This window comes from Bemisia tabaci, chromosome 1 (assembly GCF_918797505.1).
Source record: "Bemisia tabaci chromosome 1, PGI_BMITA_v3".
NCBI classification, from domain to species: Eukaryota; Metazoa; Arthropoda; class Insecta; order Hemiptera; family Aleyrodidae; genus Bemisia; species Bemisia tabaci.
In genome coordinates this window covers 56,676,952-56,704,467 of record NC_092793.1, presented here as the reverse complement: position 1 = coordinate 56,704,467, position 27,516 = coordinate 56,676,952, and the positions used below count along the sequence as shown (strand labels likewise).

The following is a 27,516-nucleotide window of genomic DNA, read 5'->3' as shown; positions in this document are numbered from 1 at the left end:
AAAGAGAGCAAAAATTGAATGTATTCAAGATTTGTCACTAGTCCAGACCCGTAGAAAACAGATATCATATCCTTACATTCGCGGCGCAAATATATCATGGACTCACCTTTACAACGGCATAAACACGAATAAAAGAAAGCAGCGCATGTAGCCTAGATAACAGCTGATATCCTTAGGACTTACAAAAACTTCATACCTAATCCCAATCGGTTCCACCTCAATTTTTTTTTTTTTTTTTTTATCATCAACGATTCTACCGGGTATACTCATAAAATAAGTTGATTTTTTTTTCTTCAAAGCTATACATGAAAATAAATGAAAGTTGTAAGAAAAAATATTTGTTGCGGCTTTATCTTGAACCGTTTTTGAGGTACCGATAGTGGATGAGTGGCCAGGATCACCCTGTGTACTTATTTTATGAATAAGCCTCATAATTGCAAAAATTCGGGTGCACATGCAAGGTGTAATCACCTTTTTACCTTATCTAAAATTGGGACTTCGAATGGGTTTTTCTAGAAACAAGAAATTCAGTCAATGAATATATTCTCTATAGGTAGGACTGAACGGAAATAAACGATGAGTACATCTGAAAATCTGTAATTCTGAAATTCGCATTCTTTAACACACCATTTTTGTGGTCTGTAGCACTTCTTTTCAAATGCCTTGCGTCTATTGGAACTGATTTTTTAACTGTTGCGAACCAGGATTTTAAAGAAATAGATGCTAAATAACCTAACCTGAATATACAAAAAATTTCGCAAATAGGTATCGATTTTTCTACGTGTAATTTGAAAACATTTTATTTCCTCGTACATAGAAAACAATTGTGAAATTGTCTGTGTAAGGTTTGTATTCCTTGACAAACCTGGTGAACAACGATGTAGGAAAAAGTGCACAAATTTGATAATAACTATCTAGACTGCGCAAATAATGCGTTAAAGAATGGATTTCTGCCTTGTTTAATATACTCATCATAGATTTGGGCAAATTTACATTTAAATTTTTTATTAATTTATCTATGTCCCTCGGGTGCAACATACCCAAATTTAATCTCAAGTATCAAATGAGGGTGCTTTTATTGTATTCGGATGACTTCTAACCTAACCTTTTGGACTGTTTTTTTTCCTCGGTGTAATCGGCTGTTTTTTTTTTCCCCTGGTAAAAATTGGCGATAGGAGCTGCGTTTCAAAATACCATAGGAGTTCTTATAGCCGACTGAAAAGGGCGATAGAAAATCATATAGCTGGCTGTAGAGAGTGGAAAAAATCATACGGCCGGGCTACACGAAGCGATAAAAAATTATACAGCCGGGCTATAGTTCCTATCGCCGGGCTTTACACTTTATCGCCTGGCTGTTGCTTTTTCGCCATCGGCTGTAAAAGGCTATAAGAAATTGAGTAGAAATTCTTGTGCTTTGTAAATCCTTAAGTTTGTACGGAATCACCTTAATATTTACAAAACGCACATTACATTTTCCTTTACTACATATTTTTTTTTCATCAATTAAAATGAAAATAATCCATACAAAGTGTGCAAACATTTCAAAATCATGAGTTGAAAAACGCTGACTCCGCGAGATTAAATATAAGAGCTTAACACAAAGCGGAGCGGCGCTGGCGCACCGGTGCCTACAAACCTAACAGGGATACTTCACGCATGGCGCAATGCGTGAAGTATCCCTGTTAGGTTTGCAGGCGCCAATGCGCGTTCAGCGCTGGCTGCCCGCTGCCCGCCCGCCGCGCCGCGCCGCGCTGCAGCGTACCGCGGCGCTTGAAGCAACTTTTTCACACCAGAGGTATTGCACAGTATCATACGAAATTGAAGGCGCTCCAACATCATAGGAATGTCAGGCATCCTTCAAAAGAACGGAGCTTTCCTCGCAAATTAAATCAAGATACTGCGGCCCAAAAAGAGAGCGGTAGTCCAAAAACTCACTAAGTCCTAGCATCCGTAATTAGTAACGTTCAGCATACACTTTATCGCCAGGCTGTCGCTTAATCGCCTTCGGCTATAAAAGGCTATAAGAAATTGTGTTGCCGGCTATAGAAGCTATTGGAAATCTTACAGCCGGCTGTAGGTCTATGGTATTTTGGAACACAGATTCTACTGCCAATTTTTACTAGGATTTCTTTCAACACGGAAAAAATAACTTAGCGCTGAGCCCTAACACTTTAGGTAAGATAGCGTCAAATACAGGCAGTAGGAATGAGCCTCACGGATAGCCTCATAGGAGACAGAAACCTCATAGGAGCTTTCTTACGCTCGGAGGACTCAACTCTAGAACCTTCTTTCCCGCCAAAACTCTATAGCCAATGAGCGTCTTGCACTGTAAGTGCAATCTGTGATGAGCCTCGTGACTCATTATACTATGTACTAACCATGGCCCCTGCCGAAATCCACTTAAACCACTACTGTTATCTCGCGATATAGCTTTGGGTGTCCGGTTTCGAGCAAGGCAATAAAAGACGGCGAGGCGATTAACCGATTAACCATTCACCGTGATGCCAGGATCCACCAAATTTTCTCAAAAATTGTTTTCCGTCTATTTAGCGAGTTTTTCTTTACTTTCCGTTGAAGTACAAATAAAAAGAGACCTCATTTGTACAAATCGGCCGAATAGGAGAGAAGTTACAGTTCGAAATCCAAAGAGATTAACTGAACGCGATTTCGATGCACGGCAGTTCGCCCAAATCACGGTCGTGCGCAAATGCCGCATATCAGCTTAAAATCAAGATAATTGGACGGAATCTTTAAAATTAATTTACATTCAACGTTCATGAATCAATATTTTCTCCCAAATTTAGCAAAAAGTACCAATTGATGCAAAAAGCAAAGACGTGAAAATAAGAGGTATTTGTCCAACATTTCAGTTATTCGGCACGCTTTTCCAACATACTCATGTTGGATTTTTTCTTCTTGTTTTTTTTTATCGATTTCAACAATCAGCCCACAGCACTACTGCCTGTAGTTGGCGATATTTTACCTGTAGTGTTTGGGCTCCGTGTAGCCGAGCAAAGTTGAGTTATACTTTGAACTATCATAGTTAAATGAAACGAATCACTGCTCACTGGCTTTGTTATGTTAATTTGGTAGCTTGTATATCATTTACGCAGTTTGACGAGCCTAGGCCCGTGAGGGTTGTCCTTGCTCTGGGTCCATGTGATTCTGATTCACTACAGCGGGAGCTGGTCTACTTTCTGGGGGGGCTCCTGCTTCTGCAAGTTTTATTCTTCTATGTTTTTCTGCAACGAAATAATTGAAAAAATTACTAAAGAAAATTTTAGTTATATCGAGCAAAAAAAGTTGTAATTACACATTTTTTCTCCTCTTCCTTTGCCATTATAGTTCTTAAGCTAGATAAAAATCGCAGTGACAAACATGCAGAAAACTATTGGAGCGTTGTTCAAGCAAACGATCTATTTGTTGCCCAAAAGTCCTTGAAATTTTCACTAATTTTAGTCCTGCATTCATTGTAAGAACACTTTTGACACTTTTTGCACTTAAAAACAGTCAGCTGTCCCTATAGTTACAGTTACGTTTTTTGCTGTTGTGGTAATAGTTGCTTCAGCAATTTCGTTACGTTCACGTGATTGAATTGTAACATTAGCGAATCCAAAGGCAGTCGCTCTCTGTCTTGTGATATATCGTTTGGAAGGAGACATAAATTTGGAATTTTTATCAAAGTTGGAATCAAAACTTTGAAAATCTCAATTTTATCGGGCCCTGTTTACAATAGAGGATAAATAGTTCCCAGAAAATTTTAGGGTATTTCTCTTTTAGATGATAAGTCGTATTACTCAATGCGGTTTTTTGCATAGTTGTGGAGCTTTCTGGTTCACACAGCAAATCTTCATTTATCTTACTGTGAATTTCGAAATAAGGGCCAATTAAAGGTTTACAAAGTTTAACTTTATCCATGGCCGGCATCCCTGGTAAAAGTGGAACATAATGACCTTGTTATTTTAATATCACAATGCTTTATAGAACGAATCAGTATAATGTCACTCTGATATCACTCCGACTTCACTCTGCCATCACTCTGAAGATTCAGACGTGAATATGATGTCACTGTGACGGCAGTGTTCAGCGGACATCTCATTGACGTCATACTGCTTTATGAAACACATAGTCGATTTCATTATGACATCAGAGTGATGTCACAATGTTCCACTTTCACTAGGGATCTCGCATTGATGATGGATGGTAGCCTCTAAGATTTCGCTGCAAAATCATAATTTTTCACTTTAGTTTGATACTGTATCGCTCAAGAAATTTTAGAGGATGATAAATTTTGAATATTAATCAGCTTGTACTGCTATAATTCAGCCAAGTGAATATGATCAGACTGCTGAGAGCAACTATTGATGCTCCCAAGCCGCTCAATTTGCCTGTCACGATATTGAAGGGGAAATGGTCGAAATAAGGCGAACGTTTGCATTGTTTACACCGCGAGAAGAGAAATTAATCTGCATTTGTATGATTCAATCAAATGAATGTGGCCAAAACGCTGGAAGCAACTATTATTGACCCCGAGTCGCTAGCATAGCCTGTCAAGATAATGAAGGTGAACTGGTCGGGATGAGAGTGCAACACTGTGAGAAGATAAATGTTTAGGACTTCCTCGGTAGAATAGTGTCCAGCAAATATTGAAGTGTTGAGGGGAAAAAAACATTTTAATAATTGAAAAATGTATACTTTCTGAAATAGTTGCATTAACCTCCAACCCTGAGGTAAAAATAAAAAATGAAACCTATCAACAATCATGCAATTTTTCTATAAACAATCCTCAGTTAATGAGAGACGATTTCTAAAAGATATTTTTGTCAATGGTCCTTGGAAGAATTGAAAAAAAATAAATAAATACACAAAACAGTAGTACACATTTTTTAACGTCGGAATAGAGGCACGAACTTTTCGCTCTTAGCTTTTATGCAATCTGGAGGAATTAAACGTAAAGTATAAATATTCAGATGTTATTCATGATTGATATGAAAGAAGTCTCACTTAACTCGCATTTTAAAAAAATATGTAAGAATGCTTTATACCAGCCTTTAGAATAATTTTGATTCATTTCATTCTATTAAAAAGATGGCTATCTGCCGGGTCAATGGTGCCACAAAAAGCCGCTGTGCCTTGATATTTTTTTGAATTTTTAAACAAAATAAGTCTGCAGCTTAAAATGTCCGTTCGATCCTCTCTTTTTAAAAAGGTAGCGAAAAAAAGGCGATAGATATTTTTACTGAGTAATTTTTAACGGAAAAGAGAAACATTGAAACATTCAATAGATGAGTGCGTTGAGTAATGTCAAAATTAATACACACTGAAAAACAAATCAATAAAAAATATTGATCAATTCTAATTTGATAGAAAAGAATGACTCTAAATGAAAGAAATGACATGTTCAAATGACATGTTTGCAAACTTAAACACAGACAATTTTTGGTCGAAACGTCAATTTGGGTACTTCTGGGTAGGACAAAAAAGTGTAAAGAAGTGTAAAAAAAGTGCAATCAACGTACTTGCTAGCCGAAGCATCATGGTGCCCCACCAAATACCCCAACCCCAACCAACGAGGCAAAATAGGACTGTAAACATTTGAGCGAGAGCCACCATGGTGTTGATGAAGAAGGATCCGATACGTGCAAAAGGCGTATCATTCACCGAAAATCTTGGTTTTCCAAGGCACAAACACATTACCCCACTCCAAAACGTGCCTGTTTAGGACAGACCATGACAGAGTAAGTCAATAAAAATAAGAAACATAGGAGAATAAGTCAAGATTTATCACTATAGATCAATTACTCTACGCTTGAGTTGATGAAAACTCCGAGAAAAACCCTGATTTTTTCAACTATTATCATACCTTCTTGACAGGCAGAATGTATGATCATCGAATTTAGTCAATTGAACTTTTTGTGTCCAGCTCTCGGTTTTTCAGTTTTGTTGGAAGACCATTTTATTTCTCTTCTTCTGGTTTAATGGTTTTTATTTCGTTTTAGAACTTACGGCCATTCATGAACCCTAGACACATTCATGTTGTAGTCATTACATATTTTCAGAGATTATGGCCAAGCAACAATTTGTTTCTGCAGACAAGTTCCAAGCAAATTCAACATCACTGCCAGGATTCGAACTCGGAACTTTTTAATATGAAATCGCGGACACTGAAGATTGGGCTAACCTGGGCGACTAAAGAACATCTTCGCTCAGAAGCTTTGTGGTCATCCAATTCTAGAACATTATGATTAGATTTAAACAAAGTATCCGTTTCAATTCCTGAGTATTAATATTTTTTTCTTTTCATCTGCGGTTTCCAAAAGGCTTTCTTTCTGTTGTGGAAAGATTTATTTTAATTTTTCTAAACTTTACTAAAAACCAGAACATTTGATCAATAGTAAATGATGTCCACTCTTGCTTCCCCTTTTCCTCTTTCTGTGCCTCCTCGCTACACTCTCTCTCTCTCTCTATTTCTATTTTTTTATCCGCCAACATCCCCATCTTCCGCTTCTATGCAAGTATGAAACATATTGCTTGTTTTACGTTCTTCAAACACTGCAAAGCTATAAAGAATATTATACACATATGAAACACATCATCTTACCGACGCCTGGCAAAAAAAGATTCAATATAAGGCACATCCAAGCGACAGGCACTGGAAGAACCGGGATTGCCGCCTTCATGATAGAATTATACTCTACAAAAGTTTGGTCCAATTTTGGAATATCCTGCAACAAATCAACACTTATTCAGGAACCCTCTTTTCCCCAGAATTTATAATACATGTCTGAATTCCTCCTGCTCGCTCACTGGAACATACATGTTTGGAATACATACTGAAAATACATATTTCCCCTTTAATTATGGTGAATACTCGAGCAAAAAGTCTAAAATGATGACTCGCAGTCCAACAGCATTCCTATACATTCTTGTAGGCGCTAATATGCGTTTCAGGCCAACTGACCGACTGCACTGCGTTTGGCGCAATGCGAGAAGTATTCATGCAGCCCTGTAGGCGCTGATATGGGCTGTGCGCCGACCGCATTCTTTGGCGCAATGCGTGAGGTATTCCTTCATTCTTGCAGGCGCTAATATACGTTTAACGCCGGCTGCACTGTTTGGCGCGACTATTCGAACTCCCGTTACAATAATCGCGGCATCGAATAATAGAACTTAAAAGGCCCATATTGTATTTTGACACCGTATAAGCATTCCAATGTTGCTTCCACTGGAAAAAAAACACATTGGATCTAGAGTCCAGACTCTTAAAAACATCGACAAGAAAAAATACTCTGATTTGATCAGATTTAAGTTTAAATCAAGAACCAAGCCTCTTCATTTGAGCGGATTTCCTTTTGATTTAAGCTTAAATCTGATTGAATCAAAAGTCCCTTTTCTTGTCAATGTTTTTAAGAGTCTGGACTCTAGATCCAATGTATTTTTTTCCAAAGTATAATATCTTAAATATTGAAGCTCCACTTCACTTTAGAACTGCTGACATCAGGTTTGGCTTGACTTCACAGCCTGCTCCCATCGTTAGTTACGTGTCCGACACCCCTTTACTCCGTCCCCCCCTCCGCTACATAGACCCTGACGCCATTTCTTCACAGCCCCTCAAAGATAGCAAGCTTTTTACCAGGATCGATGGATAAAATAATGTTAAAAATGCTTGCGCCCTCCTCTTCAAAGTCCATTTAAAATGCGTTTCGGACTGCTTTTGAGTCCGCACCATCATGTCAAATCGCAAGTATAGACACTTTTGTCACAAGAACGGGATATTTATAGGTTTTTTCCATTCCGAGTATGCCATTGTAGTTGTTTGGATCATATTTGATATAATGGAAAATCCCAATGGTGACGTCACTGCTAGTAGCGTCTATATATTTGGGTCGCATTTAGCGAAAGGCAACAAGCGTGATTACAGTGTTTTCAAAATCGTACAACTTCTCCATTTCTTTTAAAAATACTTCATATATGTACGGTATTAAAATGTACACAATATTTTTCCTTCGAAATTAACAATTTTTTGGTGAGAAGTCAAAACTTTTCGCTATTCTGGGAGATTTTTTAGATGATCATGGATATCGACGGTGAAACTACCAAACCTTGTATCTCGGTTTGCGACGTTGCAGACTTCCTGCCATACTTTAATTTTTAAATGGGAAAGTACTCAACGTCAATTCTTGAAAACTTCCGTGATTTTTCTTCTCAGTGCGAAGAAAATTCTGTAAAAACTTCAAGGAATGATATTGAATTGTTCTCCTCCAGAAAAATAAAATGAGAGCGGAGATTTTTAGACACCGCAAACGAGATACGTGGTTTGGTAGTTTCACCATCGATATACAAAATGTTCACAACGCTGTAATTGAGCTGATTCCTTTTTGCTAAATGCGATCCATGTAGGATATTTAAAATGGATCGCCTAGCGATAAATTTCTGGGAGAAGGAACAGTTATGACTCACAGAAAAAATGCTGGAAGTGCGGCTCTTCTTGAAGGCTGCCCGCGAGTTCCGCTTTTTGCGGGCAGCCTCCTCTTCGGGCGATATACTGCCACAACAGCCGCCCGGTTTACAGCAATTCAAGTTCTTGCACCTACAGAGCTGCCGGATCCTTTGACAGCAGCCTAAGTTGAGGCAGAACATGAATCTCCAACAGCTCTTCATATTGGCACATTTGATTCGGGACTCGTCCGACATGTCACTCATGTCGTCAGTCGTCGAGGGTCGCCTGCAACAACTCGACAGAGGAACTTGACACAACCTCCCTCCCCGGCAGCAAGACTTCAGCTCCAGCTTGCGGCAGCAGTTCAGCTTCCCACACATGCTACTAAGTTTGCTTGAAAGGTTCATGCTCGGACACCACTTGAAACAGTTAAGTCTTTGGAAGAGGCTTGGCTTTTCCAACGTGCCGGCTGCTTTCGGAGCTTTTTGCCACCTTTGACAGCCCTTGCAGCAGTTGAGGATCTTGCAAATGTTTCCCAGGCATCCCGTTGGCTTTGCTGAGGTAGTTGCGGAGCTAGTGAGTCCTTCTGTGGGTCTGAAACAATAAGTGCAAATATGGTTTTACATAAACTATTTAACGACCGAAGACTGTGGCATAATGAAATCGGTCACTTGCGGAGGAACGAGTAAGTCATGCCAAAGAACTCGAGCTAGTATCGTTTAGAAATACATGGGCAAAATCCGAAGACACTGCTGCGAGCTGCCATTAAGGTGATTCGAAGGTTGCCATTTTTTTGTGTCAGAGCGACGTGTGATATATTGCGTCAGTTCGTTCCATAATTTCAGCTACTTGTCATTTTTTTCGAATTTTGAGATCGCACTTCTGTTGTCATGAGACTAAAGAATTCATGTACCAAATTTAACAAAGAAATTCAACGTAATAAAGGCAGGGGTTTTTCAGAGGGAAAATATTGCATTCGAGTACAGTTTTGATATCAGTATCGAATGCGATAATACTTATTCCTCTAAAAAAAACCCTGCCTTCATTACGTTGAATTTCTTTATCAACTTTGGTACATGAATTCTTTAGCCTCATGACAACAGAGATGAGATCTCAAAATTCGAAAAAAAAAAATGACAAGTGGCTGAAATTATTGAACGAATCAATGCGATATACTTCAGGTCGCCCTGACACAAAAAATGGCGTCCGTCGAATCACTTTAATCACTGAAATAAAAGGTAACCAGGACAAAGCCCGATGGTAATAGTGCTTTTCTTAAAAATAAAAATTGGCAGATAACATGCACACATAATATGTGCCCAATAACATGATTTCGATGTTTAATGGGTCTGTTGCACGTAAGAGATATACAACCATGTGGATATAGACTTTCTATCGGTAAAATAGAACGAAAATAGCGATGGTAACATCAAGAGTGTCTTAAATCTACTCTTCAGTACGAATTTTGCCTGGTTTTGCGCGTTTTTTGGTACAATCGGGCTCTTTCTTAACAGCAAGACAATAGTAGCCAATGAGGCCTCGTGACTGAGTTTCCCACTTGAACTTATGCTATGCCACCTCCTGATAACAGATCTGCCGTGCTAAGTAAAAACGTCGAAGGAGCACTCAAATGTTGCCAAATTTCTTCTTTAATATTTATTTTTGGAGAAAGTTATGAATATTGCTCCTAGAAATTTGCAGAATTGTTGGATCACATTACGGAAACAACCCTCTGAAAAATTGAAGAGGAAATATTCTCAAATTCCCCCAAAAATTCGCAATTTCGTCAAGGTCGATTTGGCAACGCCTTATGGTTCATACGGCGTTCTTACTTGTAACGGCAGAGATGGATTTAGAAAAATTGAACCTTTGGATAAGGAGGTGAGGCACATTTGTGGTGAGAGACCGAACAAATTGTGGATGGGGAATAATTTAAAACCCCTCGCAATCCGCAAGCATCGGCCACGGAATGTCGGCGACTCGGCTGTGATGTTTCCTTTTCTTTTGCACGCCATACCGTGCGGCAGTGGCTCCTTCTCTTTCGCACTGCGATGAGGTTTGCCGAAGCGTGGATAGCTTTAATTACCGCAGGAAAGAGGGCGGCGCGGCGAGAGAACGCCAAGGAAGATTTTGTGCGTTCCAACAAATGGCGGTCATCGATCGCGCACTAGCCTGGCGTGTAGCCTCATTTGATCCTTATCTTACCTCGGACTGTGCCAATCATTTCTCTCCCTCACTTCACACGAAGGAACGGCCATAGCCAACGGGCTTGCGAGACAACCCCAGCTCAAAATGAGTGACCTTCGTTTTACGCGTTTCTTGGCGGCGGTTTTAGACGGTTCCCTCGATATACCATTTTCAATTTTTTTGATACCTCACTTTTTATCAAACTGGTATCGTTTGATGCTCTGGCTCCTTCCAAATGCACAGCAAAGAGGAGAAGAGAGGAGCATGCCCAAATAAAACGCTGTTGAGTCAGGTTGGAGCAGTTTGGACTATATGGGTCACGCGACTAATGTGGGTCACCCACAAAGTTTTTCTGCGTGGGAGGGATTTTATTGTTACGCCGTCTTAAAAAGTTAGCAATACTTGTTTTCTACCTATAAAGCTAGCAAAAAGATAACATTTAGGAGTATCTTCTTTCATTCCGTTGATACATTAACGGTTGAGCCACTCAATTTGGCCGAAAACAGAAACATTTTATTTTTGAACTTTCCACATTAACAGAAATACTCACTTTCGATTCTTATCGAGCAAATTATGACCAGGAGATTTCCTTCCCTACATTTTGGCTCTTGGAAATATAAAAAACAGGAGAAAAAAATATTGATCTTTTCAACACAGCCTTGACATCATGACCTCTTTTAGGCCCAAACGAGTCAACGCTTTAAGGTTTAGTATAGTTTCTTAGATTGGGTTGTCTTATACAACTGGTATTCGTCCAAAATGCTTTTGATTTATTTTCAAAATATGTGTTGTTTACATCGAGGACGGCAACGTTGTTATATGTTTAAACGATCAAAGAATCATTCGGAAAATTGACAATGTCGCGATAAAAATCAGTAATATTTTGCTTCATCGGTACGATAAGCAACGCATGAATTTAAAAAAAGCAAAGAGGAACAAGAGAAATCAGCCAGTAGCTCATAGTTATAGTTTCAAATACGTTCGAACATCAATTTAACTTCTGGATGCAACTATTCGGGCGGTTATAGGACCTTTTGTCAACGATTTCATGTCCGAGCACTTGTTTTTTCCAGTAGTTTAAATCCACGCGTTTTTTTGGCATGAGAGTTTTGGTCCACACACCAATTATTGAGACCTAAAGTTAATTGGTCAAAATGTAAATACAAACAACATTTGCTCATGACGTTTTTGGATAAAATGTATAATGTCTTGGAAGAATGAGGGTTTCCTCTTTTTTTTTTTTGGTTGGTTGGCCAAACGGAATCAAATATATAATTGAGAATTTTGGCGTCAATTCCATGAGGGAAAATTCACAGGAATGTCTAAAATGATAAGGAAGCTTGTCATTCTTGATACGTTGGAGCGCCTATGATACTGTGCAACACCTATGTCGCGAAATAGTTGCTTGAAACGCCGCGCCGTAGCACTCCGCGGCGCGGCGGGCGACCAGAGTGACACGCGCATGGGCGCCTACAAACCTAACAGGGATACTTCACGCATTGCGCAACACGTGAAGTATCCCGTTAGGTTTGTAGGCGCCAGTGCGCATTTTGCTCTGTGTTAGGCTCAAATATTTAAACTTGCGGAGTCAGCGTTTTTCAACTCATGATTTTGAAATATTTGCACGCTCTGCACGGATTAGTCTCATTTAAATTGATGAAAAAAAAATATGTATTAAAGGAAAATTTGACGTGTGTTTTGAAAACTGAGGAGGAGTCCGCAACTATTGATTTATTGTTCCTTGCTAGAAATCAGTTACTTATGATTGCTTAGATTTGGTCTTAAAGGCCAAAAGTGATTTAAACGTGGTGCTTTCAACCAGTTCTCCAAATTTTAAGTAATTATACACCTGGTGGGTGGAGAGGAAAGGTGATGAAATTTCAATCTGGATTTCCTACTCCATGAGGTTTTTGTACTCCTTGAACATCACCCTCTAGCTTTTTTTTTGTCAAATTGAAACCAATACTTGGATCGCAGCTTGCAATAAGGAACTTATTTCTATCTCATTAAAAAATCACCTATCTGCAGAGAGAAACCAATGACTCATATTTTGTGGCTAAAATGAGCCAGAAATGATAGTTCCCAAATGCGAAGTGCAGTTGAATTGTCATTCATCACGTGGCTGGGAGTGAATGACTATAGTGATAACGTGTTCACCCAAGCTATATGGGAGCGTCCATCGTGCGTACAAACTCCGGCAGAGCTTTCAACGTAAGGCTGGCCGATACACTGATGAGCTATCATTTACATCGGCCAAGAACAACCATCACCAACTAGATTGCGAACACAGGGGGCGTATGGTCATTTTTTATATTTTTACCATCAGGAAGTTTGCAGTTTCCATTTACTTTTTTACAAGTTTTGGCTCTCCTAAAGCTCCCATGGTCCTAAGTAAAAAAATGCTCTAACTGACCGATAGGCTTTTGTAATTTTATGCCAATATTTTTTTATAAAGAATAAAATATAGATGCAACCGTAACAAACCCTCTCTTTTCTAGATCAATGCAATTCATGATTTTCTTTGAATGGGTATCTTATCATAGCCGAAGATCAAAACTGAAGTTTCTTGCCATTAAACACTCAAAGGCATCCTTCATAGTTGGTACATTTCATAATAATTCCATCGGATTCTTACCGGAAGAAATCTGACGGCTGTGTAAAGTTGTCATACCTGTGGTTTATTCACTTACGCCCGTCATATCATCATCAATAGAGTACATATCTATTTCATTGGGTGACGGTTGCCACCTTAATCCTTCCCTTACAGAGAAGCTGTGCTGTTTTCTGATTTGTAGGCAATTTTTAGGCTTTCCTGGATGCCTCTCCGCTTCTACTTCTGGACCAAAGTAAACTAATCCAAAAGTTATGGATGCGATAAGGATGTTTAATTTCCAACTTCTGAAATAAGTTCTTTGCAAACTTTGATGCATATCTTTGCCGAGAGAACGCTTCTTCCCGTATCATTCATTCCTCTTCCGAAAAAACTACCTCTGGATTGGACTCGCGTAAACTACCTAATTTTTAAAAGCCCCATAATTCGCTTAAAACTGATAAACCTATCAAAAATCGGCACAGGCAAGGCAATACTCTACGAATCTCTTCGAACCTATATCGAACTCTATCTTTCGCTTACTCATTCAAAAAGCAGCACATCAACGATCATCCACTCCTGATATAAGCACTCTATCACCAACTCCATCATTGTCTGATCATCGGGAAACGGCGAAAATATCATACATAAGCATAAGCATAATTATACCTATATTCAATGATAAAGATAATAGAATTTTCGAATGGCTTGGACCACTGCGACGGTCCAAGGGCTAGCAAAGGAGGCTGACAATAAGCTCATCACCAGCAATACTGTCTCTATCTTCATCATGCAATGTCCTCTGCCGTGGGTCCATTGTTGGATCGTTATCGAATGGCGTTGATCGATAGGTCGTATATCGATAGGTCGATAAGCATCTTAGCAATGACACTCATCGATCATAGTCACTTAATAACGATTCGATAATCCCAGCCTTAGAGTATAAGCAGAGATACAAACTTTGAATGCCCTGTTGCCTTGGCTGCTGCGAATTTCTCAATCTCCCACCTAAAACTGGATGTTTTTACGCTAAAATGAACCAGAGTTTGTGAAGAAAGGGACAGTAAGTTTGTTAATTGTTGAAAGAACTCCTAGTCTCGGCGTTGAGGCAAAAAGTCTCAAAACCTTCAAAGCTTTTACTTTAATTTCCCACGTCACTAGGAATGGCATTAGTTATAGATGACAATTAAAACAGCTTATGAAAGATGAAAGTCTCCTAAATTTAGGTGAGTTTTACTCTCGGATAAGAGGGCAGAATGCATTAAAATTTGGAAAAAGCTTCAATGCATTATCGTAAGCGTGCAAAATTCGTTTGATATGTATAACTGTCTTACACCTTAGTTGGGATAAATTATTAGAAATTCAATAACTAGAACAACCGTTACAGACTTTTACAGGATGAAGCTCATCTTGTATATGATATAGTGATACTAGAGAGAGTTCATTTGTTACTTTTTTACTTCAAGCAAAGCTATCAAAATAAAGCATGGCGGGCAGCTTTAAAAGTAAAGAGGCAGTCAGAGCTGAATGAGGTGATGAGGAGGTGACAAACCCCTCTAAACAGTGTCAGACGTACCTACTGTGCCATATTTTTGTCATTCCTGATCACATCTTTTGAGCCTTGTAAACCGAGGTAGTAAATTGTGTGTGTTACGATCGAGTCAGTAAAGTCAGGCTGTTTTGTTGAAAAATGTAACCTGCGATGAACCCAGCGTCACAACCAAACAACTGAAACTTTTTCCCTCCCTTAATTTAAAAATCTGAATTTTTGTATATGCACCCATCTTTCATATTCTTTGTAAAGACGTTAATATCCTAAGATGCTGAATGTCTATAAATAAATTAACTAACTAACTCAATTTGTAATTTTCACAACATGCCCGAGGCTCGAGGTACCCAATGGGCTCTGTGGTGGGGAGCACGTTGACAAGAGCGCACTGTCCGTCTGAATGACGTCGATGGAAGAAATAATCACGTCACACCCGAGAAGAATCAAAAGCTGATGCGATGGAGGTGAAGTCCGGTCTTCGACTGGTAGTAGCGCAGTCACCGCATACATAAATATTTTCAACCCCATTCCAGTAGCGACACGAATTTCCGTAAAAGAACCTATAACTCAAGGCCACCGTAGCGTGTACACCTCCAACTCGGTGATTATTAAACCCTCACATTTTTCCACTTTCAATCACGGAATTCCGCTGAACCTTTTACTTAGTTATAGAATGAATCTAGCTGCGGCTTTTCCACGCTGACGATATGCACACTTTCAAAAGCGAAAGACACGCACTTGCTTGTGGATCTGAAACTGAATAAATTCATATTTTGGGAGGGATGACAAAGCCGATGATATATCGGTATTATTTTGTCTACGTGCACGGAGAAAAATATCAGTTTTATAAATCAATGTATGCAGCTGGCCAAACTTGAATAAATCAACCCTTTGAAGTTTGAAAAGGAAATGAGCTTAGTAAATCAAATCCGAGAAAAGGCGAAATTTCGGAAGTTTAAATGAGTCAAGTTACGAGTAGATAAAATTTTGATGGTGACTGTAGAAAATTACCCTCTCGCGGTTGCCCTTTAGAGCGAATTGTTTCCCTCAGGGATCTTGAAGTACGATGTGGGCTCTTTCAATTTAAGCTATGACAAGAAAACAAAAATTGGTTGAACTTCCGGGGACTGATTTGATTTTAAGGTGTACCTTCAGCGTTTATTTAAAAAAAAAAAAAAACAAATAAAAACACCATCTCGCGCTACCGTGGGCAGAAATAGGGGTGCGGAAGGATGGCCCCTGCCCTCCCAAGAAATGCGAGGGATTTTACTACGTAAGTGCATGACACGTCTTTTATCTTGGATAATGGAATTGGATGAATTTCTTTGGTGAGAACACAGCTCAAAATTGCTCCTGAGACAACAAAATTTTTAAAAAATTTCCAGCATAGGCCCCCGCGAACCCCCCTCTAAAGCTAGGAGAATTCTTCGAACGCTCTTTTGGAGCTAGGAAAGTCCCGCTTAGGCGGACTCCCATTCATTGAGTGTTTTTTGCGCCCCCCCCCAGACCTTCCACCCCCTTGATAACGTACCCTTCAGCCCCCCCCCCATGAAAAATTCCTAGTTTCGCCCATGGCTGCTAAAATCTTGCTCCTAATTCAGGGATCATTATTTCAATTAAATAATGGATGTAATTCGGGCTGATACTATTTGTTGCAGCTTTGCTCTGGGATGATGAGGCTTTAGAAGTCCTATACTAAAGGCCAGAAATTGATGATTGGTTTTTGCTTACGCGCCTCAGTGAGGGCAAAAGAGATAGCTGCGAAGCTAGGAAAAATGGTAGGATCATCAACAAAAATGCAGGTGTAGGCATCACAAAGCTCTTGCTAAGATTAAATAAAATTCCCTTAGATTTTTTCAACCAACTGTGGAATTTTGAGGTGTTTGACTCAACGACGCTGTCACGTGGGTAATAACTTTTCCTAGCCTTTTCTTTTTCAGAAGAAGAGTGTTTGTGTCAGTAAAAGAGGTATTACAATTTTATTATTGATTGAGATCGACGCATGACAAAAGTTTAGCAGTCTCTTTCAGCAGATACATGAAATCACATAAAGTCACTAGACTGTCTCTTTCATCACCATTAATATCAAAATTACTCGTATCTGCGGGCCGATTGTTGAAATTGATAGACAAAGCTATAGACAAAGAGGACATAGAGAGTATGGAGCGATTCTATTGGTTAATATGTGTGGTTCCTGTAGACTAAGGGGGAAAACGATGGACTAACTGTGGGGTCTCTGGTGGGTTGCCGTTAGTTAGTCTATTCCTTTGTCCATTGCAACCACTCGCTTCCACCAATAGGATCCCTCCATATTCCTTTTGTCTTCTTTGTCTATAACTTAGTCTATTAATTTAAATAATCGGCCCGCTGGACAGCCTAAACTTGGCAGAGAGAGCCAGAAGTAGTATTTACAGCCACTCAATGTGTAAGAACAAATTACCATCATCATTCTTCTTACGGATAAAGAAAGAGGTTAAACTGTTAAAGTAGGTGGTTGCTCTTGCTTTGCCTCGCTAGACGAAGCGGTGTTTGCGTGCAAAGTCCTTGATGTCATAATGGTCAACCAATATTGCACGGGCTTAGTGATCCCCATAACCATAACTATGACCCTTGCCACCTCTCCGACTCCTCACCCCATCGTCCCCTCCACCCCGAAGCCTCTGGCTGCGCGGCGCGGCGGCGTCCGCCGAAAGATGTATCGACCCAGTTCTCGTGCCGTAACTAAGATCAAGATAAAAGTGGAACAACCCACCCTCTACTTTAAGCAGTCGCACGTACTTTCCCTTTAAAAACGAGATCTTACGAACCATTAATTTCTTATACCTTCCCAGAAATATCCGAGCTGCTCCCGCGTAGTTCCTCTCTTCACGGATTCGAATAATGTGCTTTTTCAACATAATTCACTATCATTACGTCAGAGGGCTAAGTTCGTTCCCGAATGAATTAAGGAACCAAAAAAATGGAAGGGAGCTAACGACAGTTTGCCGGGTGCAAAGACGGGAGGGAGGACGGCATTGGCCCTGGATTTACATTAAGGGCTAATTCAAGTGCTTTCACTATACTGCCACGTTACGGATAATCGCCGTATGAACATTCGAGAGTTGCAAAATTGCCCCGGATATTTTTGAGAACGATTATGCGTATCTTTCCTTGAAATTTTCAGACATTTTAGACGAAATTGCTAACAACGTTGTCTAAAAAATTGAAGAAAAGTATTCACAATTTTCCCAGTAAATTAAAACGTGGCAACGTCTGAGGGTTCATACGGCGTTCTTCCTTAGCACGGCAGTATAAGCAGCGCGTTTAGTAGGTTTCTAAAAATTCTCAGAAATGATGGGGATACGTTTATCCAGGGCCGAAATTAGGGGGTGGCCACGTGGGCCGCAGCCCATGGCGGCATATTTAGGGGGCGGCAAATGTTGTAATTTTTTCAAATGTAGGTATTAAGAGAAAAATCTGATTCAGAAAAAAAATTATAAACGAGAAAAGGCGAAAAAATCTCTCATTTCCTAAGAGTTAAAGTAAAGTAATTTCTAATTTGTTCGTCTTTCGGTGATTACAAGAGACAGCGCCTTTCATTAGTCTAGTTGAGAGAGAAAGCAAACACGCAATTTGGCTTGGAGCGGCGCAGAGAGCAATGATGACGAGGACTTGAGATGGAAAGGAGAAGCCCTCCCCCTCAGCGCGCCGGTCAGCATGAAACCCATTAGCGCCTACAAGACTCCATGAATACTTCACGCATTGCGTCAAACGTAATGCGGTCAGCAGCGGTTGGTGTGAAACTAAAAGAACGGCACTGTACTTTTCTTTCATTGCATTTCATTGAGAAATAACGTCACTTACGGCTGTTTTGCCTGAAACCACGTCATTTTTTGCGCACTCGCGGCTATCTCATCCGTCTCGTTTTCATACAATTAAGATGAATTTTGCTGCTTTAACTATTTAAGAGATTTCATCTAAAAGAGATTAGGCGAATTTTGAAGAAAACTCAATTTCGAAAATTTGACAGTTACTGCTCTCTTTACTATGACGGTAGCGTAATGTATACGCTAAGAATGAGAGGAAGAAAGCTTACCTGATGGTCGGCTCTTGCCAAGCCGTGTGACTCCCTGCACGGTTGGAATTATTGCTTTGACGCATGAGGGTGTTGGCGCTGAGGACCTCCATATTGGGTCCACCCTTGACACTGCCGTGGATGCTGCCAACCTTGGATCTGTTCGGAAGAACGGTGCCTTTCACACGAGCGACGGCCCGGACCGTGTCGCGGGAGCTACCCGAACGGACCGACTCGGAAGAAGACCCGCTCTGGGCTTGGCTTTGCACTTGGCTGATCTGCTTCGCTGTCGGTTTGGAAGACTTATTGGGGCTCATCGTCGACATCTTCTTCGGCGAATGGCTCGGCTCGGAGGGCGCTATTACTGAGTTAGTCACCACCCTCGTCGATGACTCCTCTTTCCCACTCGACGGACGCGATTTCGAGGGAGACCCCGTATTTTTCGACTCGCTCTGGGCTTTCTTCTCATTGACAACCTCCACCCTCGTCAACTCACCGTTCGTCTTACGCACCGCCTCCTTCTTTGGGCTCTCATTCCCGCCATTTTTCACATTTTGAGGCTGGTCACCGTTTCGAGTGTTCCGAGCGTTTTGACCGTTCTTCTCATCTTGAGCACCGTTGGTCACCGCTGCGTTGGATTTACTGCTATCTTTGACTTTTTGATCGTTTTTACTTTCGGGTTTGGGAGAACCGCTGCCCGCGTTGTTGTTCCCGAGATCCGCGACCTTTTTTTCACTGATCGTGTTTACTGGAGGTAGTTTACTGTTCGGTTTTAACGGAGAGCTGTTCCTGTTATTGGGTTTGCTTACTGTTGGTTTCATTGGTGAAATACCTCTACCACTAAGATGACTAGGGCTTTTGTTATTAATGGAAGACGTGTTTTTCTTTTGAGGTACGGATGGGCTACGCTTTCTTTGGTTTGAGCTGACCCTAGACTTGGGCCGAGCTCGTTCTTCTGCCAGCGGAGGGGGTTTTGGAGTGACGGTCGGGTTGTTGGAGTCTCGCTTGACGGTCTTCAAGGGATGTTGCGGAAGATTCGCATTCACAACTTTGGTGCGCTTTTTAGGCTTCACGGTATCATTTTCTTTCCCGACCCTGAGGTTTAATTTGTTTTTGCTTATTTCATTTTTATTCGCTGGTGTTTTTGTTTCGGCCGCGACACCGATCATTTTATTGTTATTGCCATCTTTCTTATCGAGTCTTGTGGGAGATTTTAGGATCGGTTTGTACACTTTAGGCACCTTTGAATTGATATCGTCCTTCAGTTTCACGTTTCTCGAGGACAATGACGGTTTTCTGACTATCTTTTCCTTGTCTCCTAGTATAGATTCCACTCGTAAAAAGTTATTCCCACTTTTTTCTATGGGTTTTATCGATATTTTTGCTCTATTTGGTGAGAGCGAGCTTCTTCGTGGAATTGGTCCGGGTATGCTTGAATATTTACTTGGGCTGGACGGTGCGGATTTTCCAACGACCCTTTTAACGATTCGAGGCCTGGAGTGGTCTTTTCTCCGCGTGCTCCCGGGGTCTGGAGAGGGGGACGCATGTCTCGAAGACGAGGAAGCCTTGAAGCCCCTGCCGCGGAAAGGGGAGACGCGACCCCCTGGTGGTGAGGGGGATCTCGAGGGTGCAATCTCCGTTAGTATCACAAAAGCTGACTTTTCTTTTTTCGAGGGGGTGGTGCAGCGGTAGGGCTTGGGGGTTGCGGGCGGTCTCGGAATTTGAGACGAGAGAGGTGGAAGAACTGTGAAGGCATTTGTACGCGTTACAGCAGGTGACCATCTGGAAGACAAACTGAGGTGCCCGTTGTCGGTGTACCGGCGGGGGCAAGCTTGCGGCAAGGACATTTTAGATTGGAAAATGCAAGTTAAACTTCTCTATTTTGAAAGAAATACACTTTGGTTACAGCATCGTATTGTAGCCTTTGAATCATAGTTCTCGTAACACTTTATCTGGATACAAACATGACTCGTTATCTCCGGCAAAATGAAAGAGCCACCTGACACTTTATATTACGATAAGTCATGCCAAGCTAAACTTTAGACGCGGACACTCAGCTTAGCAGAGTTTTCACAATTTTATAAACTGACAAAAAATATAAATATATTTTTATTTAAAATATAAACTTTGCTCGGTTTTTTCTAATCACTTACTTGTCTGTCCAATAAGTTAGCACTATTCTACTCGTAGTAACTTCCGATTTTTTAACAACGATTTTCGCAAAAAGGGTATACGTCATAAAATCAACGCGCAACATGTATTTGTACTATTCTCGAGCCGACAATACTCACAAAGCAATCGCGGACACTCACTTTGTCAGCACACCTCAACATGTGCAAGACTATGCTTTCAATTTATCACATAACTGACAAGGACTCTGCTCGATGGGTGCATAGAAAATACCGCACTTGGATCGGGAGGTGGTCCAACCATTTTCCCGAAATTACAGGGAGGGCCGAACTAGGAGTTATTCACGAGGACATTGTACCATGGGGACCACTGAGCGTCTTGCTCTGGGAGTATCTGCGACGGGATTTGAGTTTTCTTCCTGACTTTCCGCGGGTATGAGTTCGGTGGTCCTGACGGGAGCATCACTGCCTCCGATGGACGCTCCTTGACGTCTGCTCCGTACTCGACTGGCACGAACTGACGTTGAGACGCGCGTGGCTAACAACGGGTGACGACGCGGCGGCAGTGCTTAACAGGCCGAGACTCCTGCCCTCTGGCTTCGCTCTGGAACAGAAAAAAAAAAGAAGAAAAACAGAGTAATGTTAATGCACAACCGAATGTGTTAATGCTAATGAACAACCGAATGGATCACTAAACCTTGCATTTTTCTTATGGTACACTGAAAAAAAGATTGGTAGAATTTGCCATTCCTTCACACTATGTGAAATACAGCGCAAAGGAATGGTAAATTCTACCAATCTTTTTTTTCAGTGTATTCTGAAATCACCAGGTGAGTGGATTGAGTGGTGATTAATCCGTCAGTTGCGTTTTTTACAGAGTCTTGTTTTAATGTCTGAGTCTTAAAGATCAATTAAAAATAATAAGACCCGTCCCAGCAGCATCTTTCTGTGTTCAATATTAACCGAGATATCGCGCTTTGAAAAATTCAGTTTATGACGCCATCCACCGCGGTAGTTACACCCTTACTTTCTTCCACCTTGCTTTCATCCGAGTTTCACATTGAGTGACCAGTAAAAATGTGTGTCTCCCTGAAATGAAACTACCGCGGTAGATGACGTTATTAAACGAATTTTTCAAAGCGCGATATCTCGGTTAATATTGAACATAGAAAGCTGTTGCTGGGACGGGTCTTATTATTTTTAACTGATCTTTAAGACTCAAGAATAATGACTGAGGGATCACGCAAGTTTCGATGCTGATGTTATTTGAGTCGCTAATTTCGAATTTGATGTCAATTTGCCAAGATTTTAACAACCTAATTTATTAAATGTGTGCAAGTTTATGACACGCTGCGGCGCGGCGTGCTGCCAGCTAGAAACGCAAACTGACGCCTACAAACCTAAAGAGATACTTCAAGCATTGCGCAATGCGTGAAGTAGCCCTTTAGGTTTGTAGGCGCCAGTGCGCATTTCGCGCTGGCAGCACGCTGCGCCACGCCGCGGCTCTCCCGGCGGGCGGGTGATGAACGATTTCTTGCGGGGAGAGCTCCCTGGCGGAGAAACTCGTATATTGTGTAATTTTTTTTTTTTTTTAATCTTTGATTTTTAAAATTACACACTGGTCGTGTGAAGTGATTAGTGAACTCTCAACGATGGATGAAGTGTAATGACGGAAGGCGGGTCGTGCGCCATGCGCGCTACGGACCGCGCAGGGTGGCTCATGAAATCCTCCCCTGTGCTCTGTCACCGACTTGCCAGTGGCCGGTGGCGATTCTTGAAACTTGGAAATGCTGTTTTTCCACCATTTGAATGTATGTAATTGTATGTCGATTCTTGGTGAGGCATCTTGCCTCAAGAATCAATATTTTCAATCGACTTAAATGAAGGAAAAACAGTGTTGCCATTTTGCAAATTCGCCACTGCTAGTGGTTAGCGCACTAATTGTGAGTTACCAACTCCGAGATTCGTGTTAGATCGTAGCCATCCGTGTCTGCAATCTGCGAATTTAAATTTCTGGAACCCGATTCCTTATTGAACCTTCAGGCTGCGACTTCTTTGGCATTCGCGGATTCAGAAAATTGGCAACATTGTCTTTCCTCCATTTAAACCTTCGGAAATGTATCGATTCTTGGAGGGCCGGGTGCTCCGACAAGAATCGATAATTTAGCATAGGTTTAAATGGAGAAAATCCGGTGTTGCCAAATTGCTGGATCCGCTTCTGTCTTTTGACATTCAGCATTTCAGCATTTGAGAAACACTCAATCCACAAATGCTGATTACCAGACGAAGACAAAGCGGTGAAACTTCCGCCGATGAAGAGACTCCGGTGTGCGTTATTGATTGATTGGGAAATGAAGACACCGTGAACATGCATCAAGAAGAGATACTCCGGTTTAAAGTATCTGCACGGTTTTGAGGAAATGCAGGATCGAAGTGAAATTCCTCTGCCTAAATCTGGTTACCGATCGGGTCCTCTCCCGATTCGGGTTTTGCCAACTTGGAATCAAAAATACGATAAACGGATCAAAATCTCGGTCGCATGCCGAAAGATCGGTATGGACTTGTGAGATGTTGCATGTCTGCCGGGTCTTATTCAATACGAAGCAACTGATGTCTGATTCCGGGCGCTGATTACAATTGCGCGAAAGCGCGGTTCCGCTCAACAGCCGGCACTTTCTTTGTCGGCCCCGCCACCCGCGCCCGGGAACCTGACCGATCCAAAAAAATCGATAGTTTGTTCGGCGTGAGCTCAGCGCATTGATCCGTCGATTGAAGGCACCAAAGGCATTACGGACGGTTACGTAAGCGCCGTTTCAAAATGATCTACCATGTTGTTCCAGGGAAAAAAAGTGATAGGGATTATCCCCGAACATTCTATAGTATACTACTCCCATTTGTTGGATGATAAGGACATTTCAAATTAGCATGGCAATTGATTAAAAAATTTGATACATTGATTTTTAATCAATCACCATGTTCTAATGCAGCTTAGCCAGCCAAATTTGGCATTAAAATGTATTTCAAATTAACTATGGTAGTAGTTATAACATATTAAAACACATTTCCTCACTCTATAAAAAGAGCCAATAGATGAAGCGTAGACCTGTTGACGGAAATTATCCACTTGAGTTCTGCCTTCAATTTTACCGCATAGGCAACAAACATATCCAAGAGCACGAACAGTTGCCTATCCAAAATGGCACATTTATATCGCTGCTGAACTTAGACTGAATTTGTAATCGATTGAACGATGTTATGAACCTGTTGGTAGGTATCGTACATGTTTTGTAGTTTTGTGTGAATCTTGGACGAGGCAGCATATCTTGTTCCATTTTTCATTACAGTAAGCTGCATTGTCGCCCGTGATGAGCTTACACATGTTCGTCGTGCATTTATTGCGATTTATATTTCAATACATCAACTATAGTTCAAGTAGCATCGTCCATGCCTACTGCTCCAAAACTGCCCTAAGCAATAGGTATAGTGAAGCTCGCAGTAGATCTGTTCTATTAGAAGAATAAGTAGAGCTCATTTTCGTTTTAATCTTATGAGGGCTTCTAATTTAATGTTAACCGCCACGCTTCTTTTTTCTTTTGAGAAAAAAACAATTGATTTGAGTTGAAATATATTATTCTGGTACACAGAAAAATATATATCACTATTACAATGAACAAATTCATTGTCTCAAAACATCAGAGTGACGTATGCTCCCATACAAAATCCACCCAGTAAAATTTCGTTACCTCAACAACACTGTTTCTTGTCATGATGATAATAGCTGTCACGACAAAAGAGTACACTTGAAACCTCTTGCTACTCCAAAAAATTGTTATCCTGACAAGCAAAATAACTGTCGAGGTTAAAAAATTTTATTTTACGTTAGTATGTCATTCTCCTTTCTTGTGACAAAGACAATTTTCCTTTTCGTGTTGTATTTTTTCTCCGTGCATATGGATTAAAATCCAGCTATGGCAATGGCTCATCCTCGGAGAAAATATTAGTGGAAACTGACCTATAGTAATCCGAGCCTCAAGCTCCTGATCAATGTTATATCTTTACTATGCATCTACATTTGAAGGGCATGGAAGAAAAAAGGACGTTAAAGTAAAACAACGATTCAGCAACCTATTTGAAGACATTTTAGATCGGGACGGGCTGAGTACGTTGCTTGACCAACAGAAAACTTTGCTGAACCTCAACCACCCTCATTAGCTGTAATAGGCAAAAATTTAGACTATTTCCATAACTTTTCTGCGATTATCAAATTTTAAGAATAAAATTACTTTTTTTTTCATAGTTTCTCCCACTTTTTGGTTGAAAATACATACATGAAAAAAGACAGTTTACCGAGTATTTTGCCTCCTAAGCTCTGCTCAAACATGGTTTCAACCTAGTCAATTTTCCTCATTATGATATAACCTATCCTAGATCCGAATGTATACCTACCATTAAAAAAAATTACAGCGCAGTCTCTAAGTACTAAAACAAATGAGGATAAAAGTCTGTGAGTATAGTTCTTTTACTACATATAATCGTGGGAAAGTATATATACGTACCAAATTTTAAGCGTTAGGAGTGTCCAGGTCACTCAAATGTTTACATTTTTTGCCATCCTCCTAGATGTGCAAGGACATGACGAAACAAAAGATATTCACTTTGTATAAATCACTCACAGAAGCACGTGCAGCCGTAGTAAACAACGAGACACGAGAACAGAACACAAGGCAAGAGATAGGAAAAAGAACTTAAAAAGGAGAGGGTAGACGGTGAAAAAGCCGAAGATGCGTGCTAAAGTTGTGGCCGCGGCGAGTGAGAAAAAGCACGAGAGCCCCCTTTCTAGGGCGCAACATAACTAGTCATCAAGCTTAGTGTCGGACTTAGGGTCGCGGATAGCCGAGTCACGCGATTACGCTTTGCGCGGTCTATGCGCACGCTCTAGGCTCATCTGTGGTGGTAATTACACCGTCGAAAAATTAAAATTTGTATGCAAATTCACTGCCGTTTGCTTTGACAGTTGAGGGTGAACGTGAACAGGAAGAAAACTTTAAACTATTCGGGTCCCAGTTGGCAGAAGAATGCAAGTTCGATTGTTGTCCTCTTAATCGTCCCGTCTTAATAGCTTGTAGGTCACTGAGGGTACACGGAAAAATAGAATGTTGGTGGCTACTGGAATCGTGATTGTGCATGATTCCGAAGTTGCCAGCACTGGACTGCTGGTAATGTTCACTAAGTGGCTGGTAAACCCAATCAGATTCATGATAAAGACCAAGAGCAATCTGGTACTGGTTACTAGATCTCCAAACCAAAACACCGTTACTAGATTTTCACTGCATGAATCGAGTAATCAGCGGAAATCAGTGCGACAGCTCCCTTGCTTGCAATGTACTCCAACAATTCAAAACCCCCGTATCGTGGTTTTGGATTTCATAACCAACTTCTTTAAAACAGATAGAACGCCCTTTCAAATCATGTCGAGAATTCAAGTGACTCGTTTCTTTCAAAATTATTAGTTGCGTTGTTAAGGCTCTTACTTGAAGGACTTGGTGGACAAGGCGCATAAGTGCAGTTTTTGAAAAAATCTAAATATCAATGATTTCGGGTAAAACTAGTCTTGAGGCAAATTCTGTGAAAAATTCGCTCCCAAATTCCAATTTTTAAGCGTCAAAAAGTCGGTTTGAACTTTCTTTCCGGCATAAGGATCCATGTAATTTCAAAACTTCGAACAAGTATTTCAAAAAATATCAAAAACTGCACTTATGCGCCTTTTCCTCCAAGCCCCTTAGTTACCGTTATACTCGAGAATCTAAACACTGTTTTTTTGTGTATTGTCATATTAAATTAGTAAACTTCAACTTCAAAATCCACTCTCTTGTCTCACGAAAAACTGCTGTCTATTTCCTTCCTTGGTAAATTTAAAAATATATATACGCCCGTATATAATGTAGGTGATTGCGTTAAGAAATTAACTACATTTACTTGTACTAAAACTCGCAACACATGCATCCATTGCATAAATTCTTGTAGGCTCTAATATGCGTTTCAGGCCAACTGTCCGACTGCACTGCGTTTGGTGCAATGCGAGAAGTATTCATGCAGTCCTGTAGGCGCTGATATGGGCTGTGCGCCGACCGCACTCTTTGGCGCAATGCGTGAGGTATTCCTTCAGTCTTGCAGGCGCTAATACACGTTTAACACCGGCTGCACTGTATGGCGCGACTGTTCGAACTCCCGTCTACAATAATCGCGGCATCGAAAAATAGAACTTAAAAGGTCCATGATGTATTTTGACGCTGCATAAGCATTCCAATGTTACCTCGTTTCTCCCGATTAAATATTTTTTTCCGAGAAAAGTTAGGTAAGTTCGTTATATCTTCGATCATTATTCAAACATATCACTACATTTATCATCAGAGGGTAGGACATTGATGATTTGTCAACAAACTAACCTGAACTTGAACTAGCGTAACATAATAATGCGTTTATTTTCCAGTTGTTTCTTGCTTTACCAAACTTCTACCTTAAATTAACTTCATTTTAAAATTTGCGCATTCCTGTAGCAGATGTTAA

General features: G+C 40.7%; 1 protein-coding gene across 1 annotated transcript; it reads right to left on the bottom strand.

The window, feature by feature from the left end:
- Window positions 1-27: 27 nt before the first annotated feature.
- On the bottom strand, window positions 28-26,062 carry LOC109043047 (mechanosensory transduction mediator stumble). Its single transcript, XM_019060079.2, has 6 exons — window positions 25,506-26,062; window positions 18,842-21,553; window positions 8,461-9,034; window positions 6,602-6,725; window positions 5,520-5,714; window positions 28-3,242 (listed from the first exon to the last, which is right to left on the bottom strand). Exons 2-6 carry the CDS (start codon window positions 20,665-20,667, stop codon window positions 3,124-3,126), a joined length of 2,838 nt encoding a protein of 945 aa, XP_018915624.2. The 5' UTR covers window positions 20,668-21,553; window positions 25,506-26,062; the 3' UTR covers window positions 28-3,123.
- Between the last annotated feature and the right edge of the window lie 1,454 nt (window positions 26,063-27,516).

Bases quoted from the DNA above. Each gene is read 5' to 3' on its own strand.
- LOC109043047 (XM_019060079.2), bottom strand. From the start codon at position 20,667: ATGTCCTTGCCGCAAGCTTGCCCCCGCCGGTACACCGACAACGGGCAC. The intron at 6,726-8,460 runs GTGAGTCATAAC...GATTTGTTGCAG, and splicing joins GCACTTCCAGCATTTTTTCT to GATATTCCAAAATTGGACCA. The intron at 3,243-5,519 runs GTACGTTGATTG...ATTTCGTTGCAG, and splicing joins CATGATGCTTCGGCTAGCAA to AAAAACATAGAAGAATAAAA.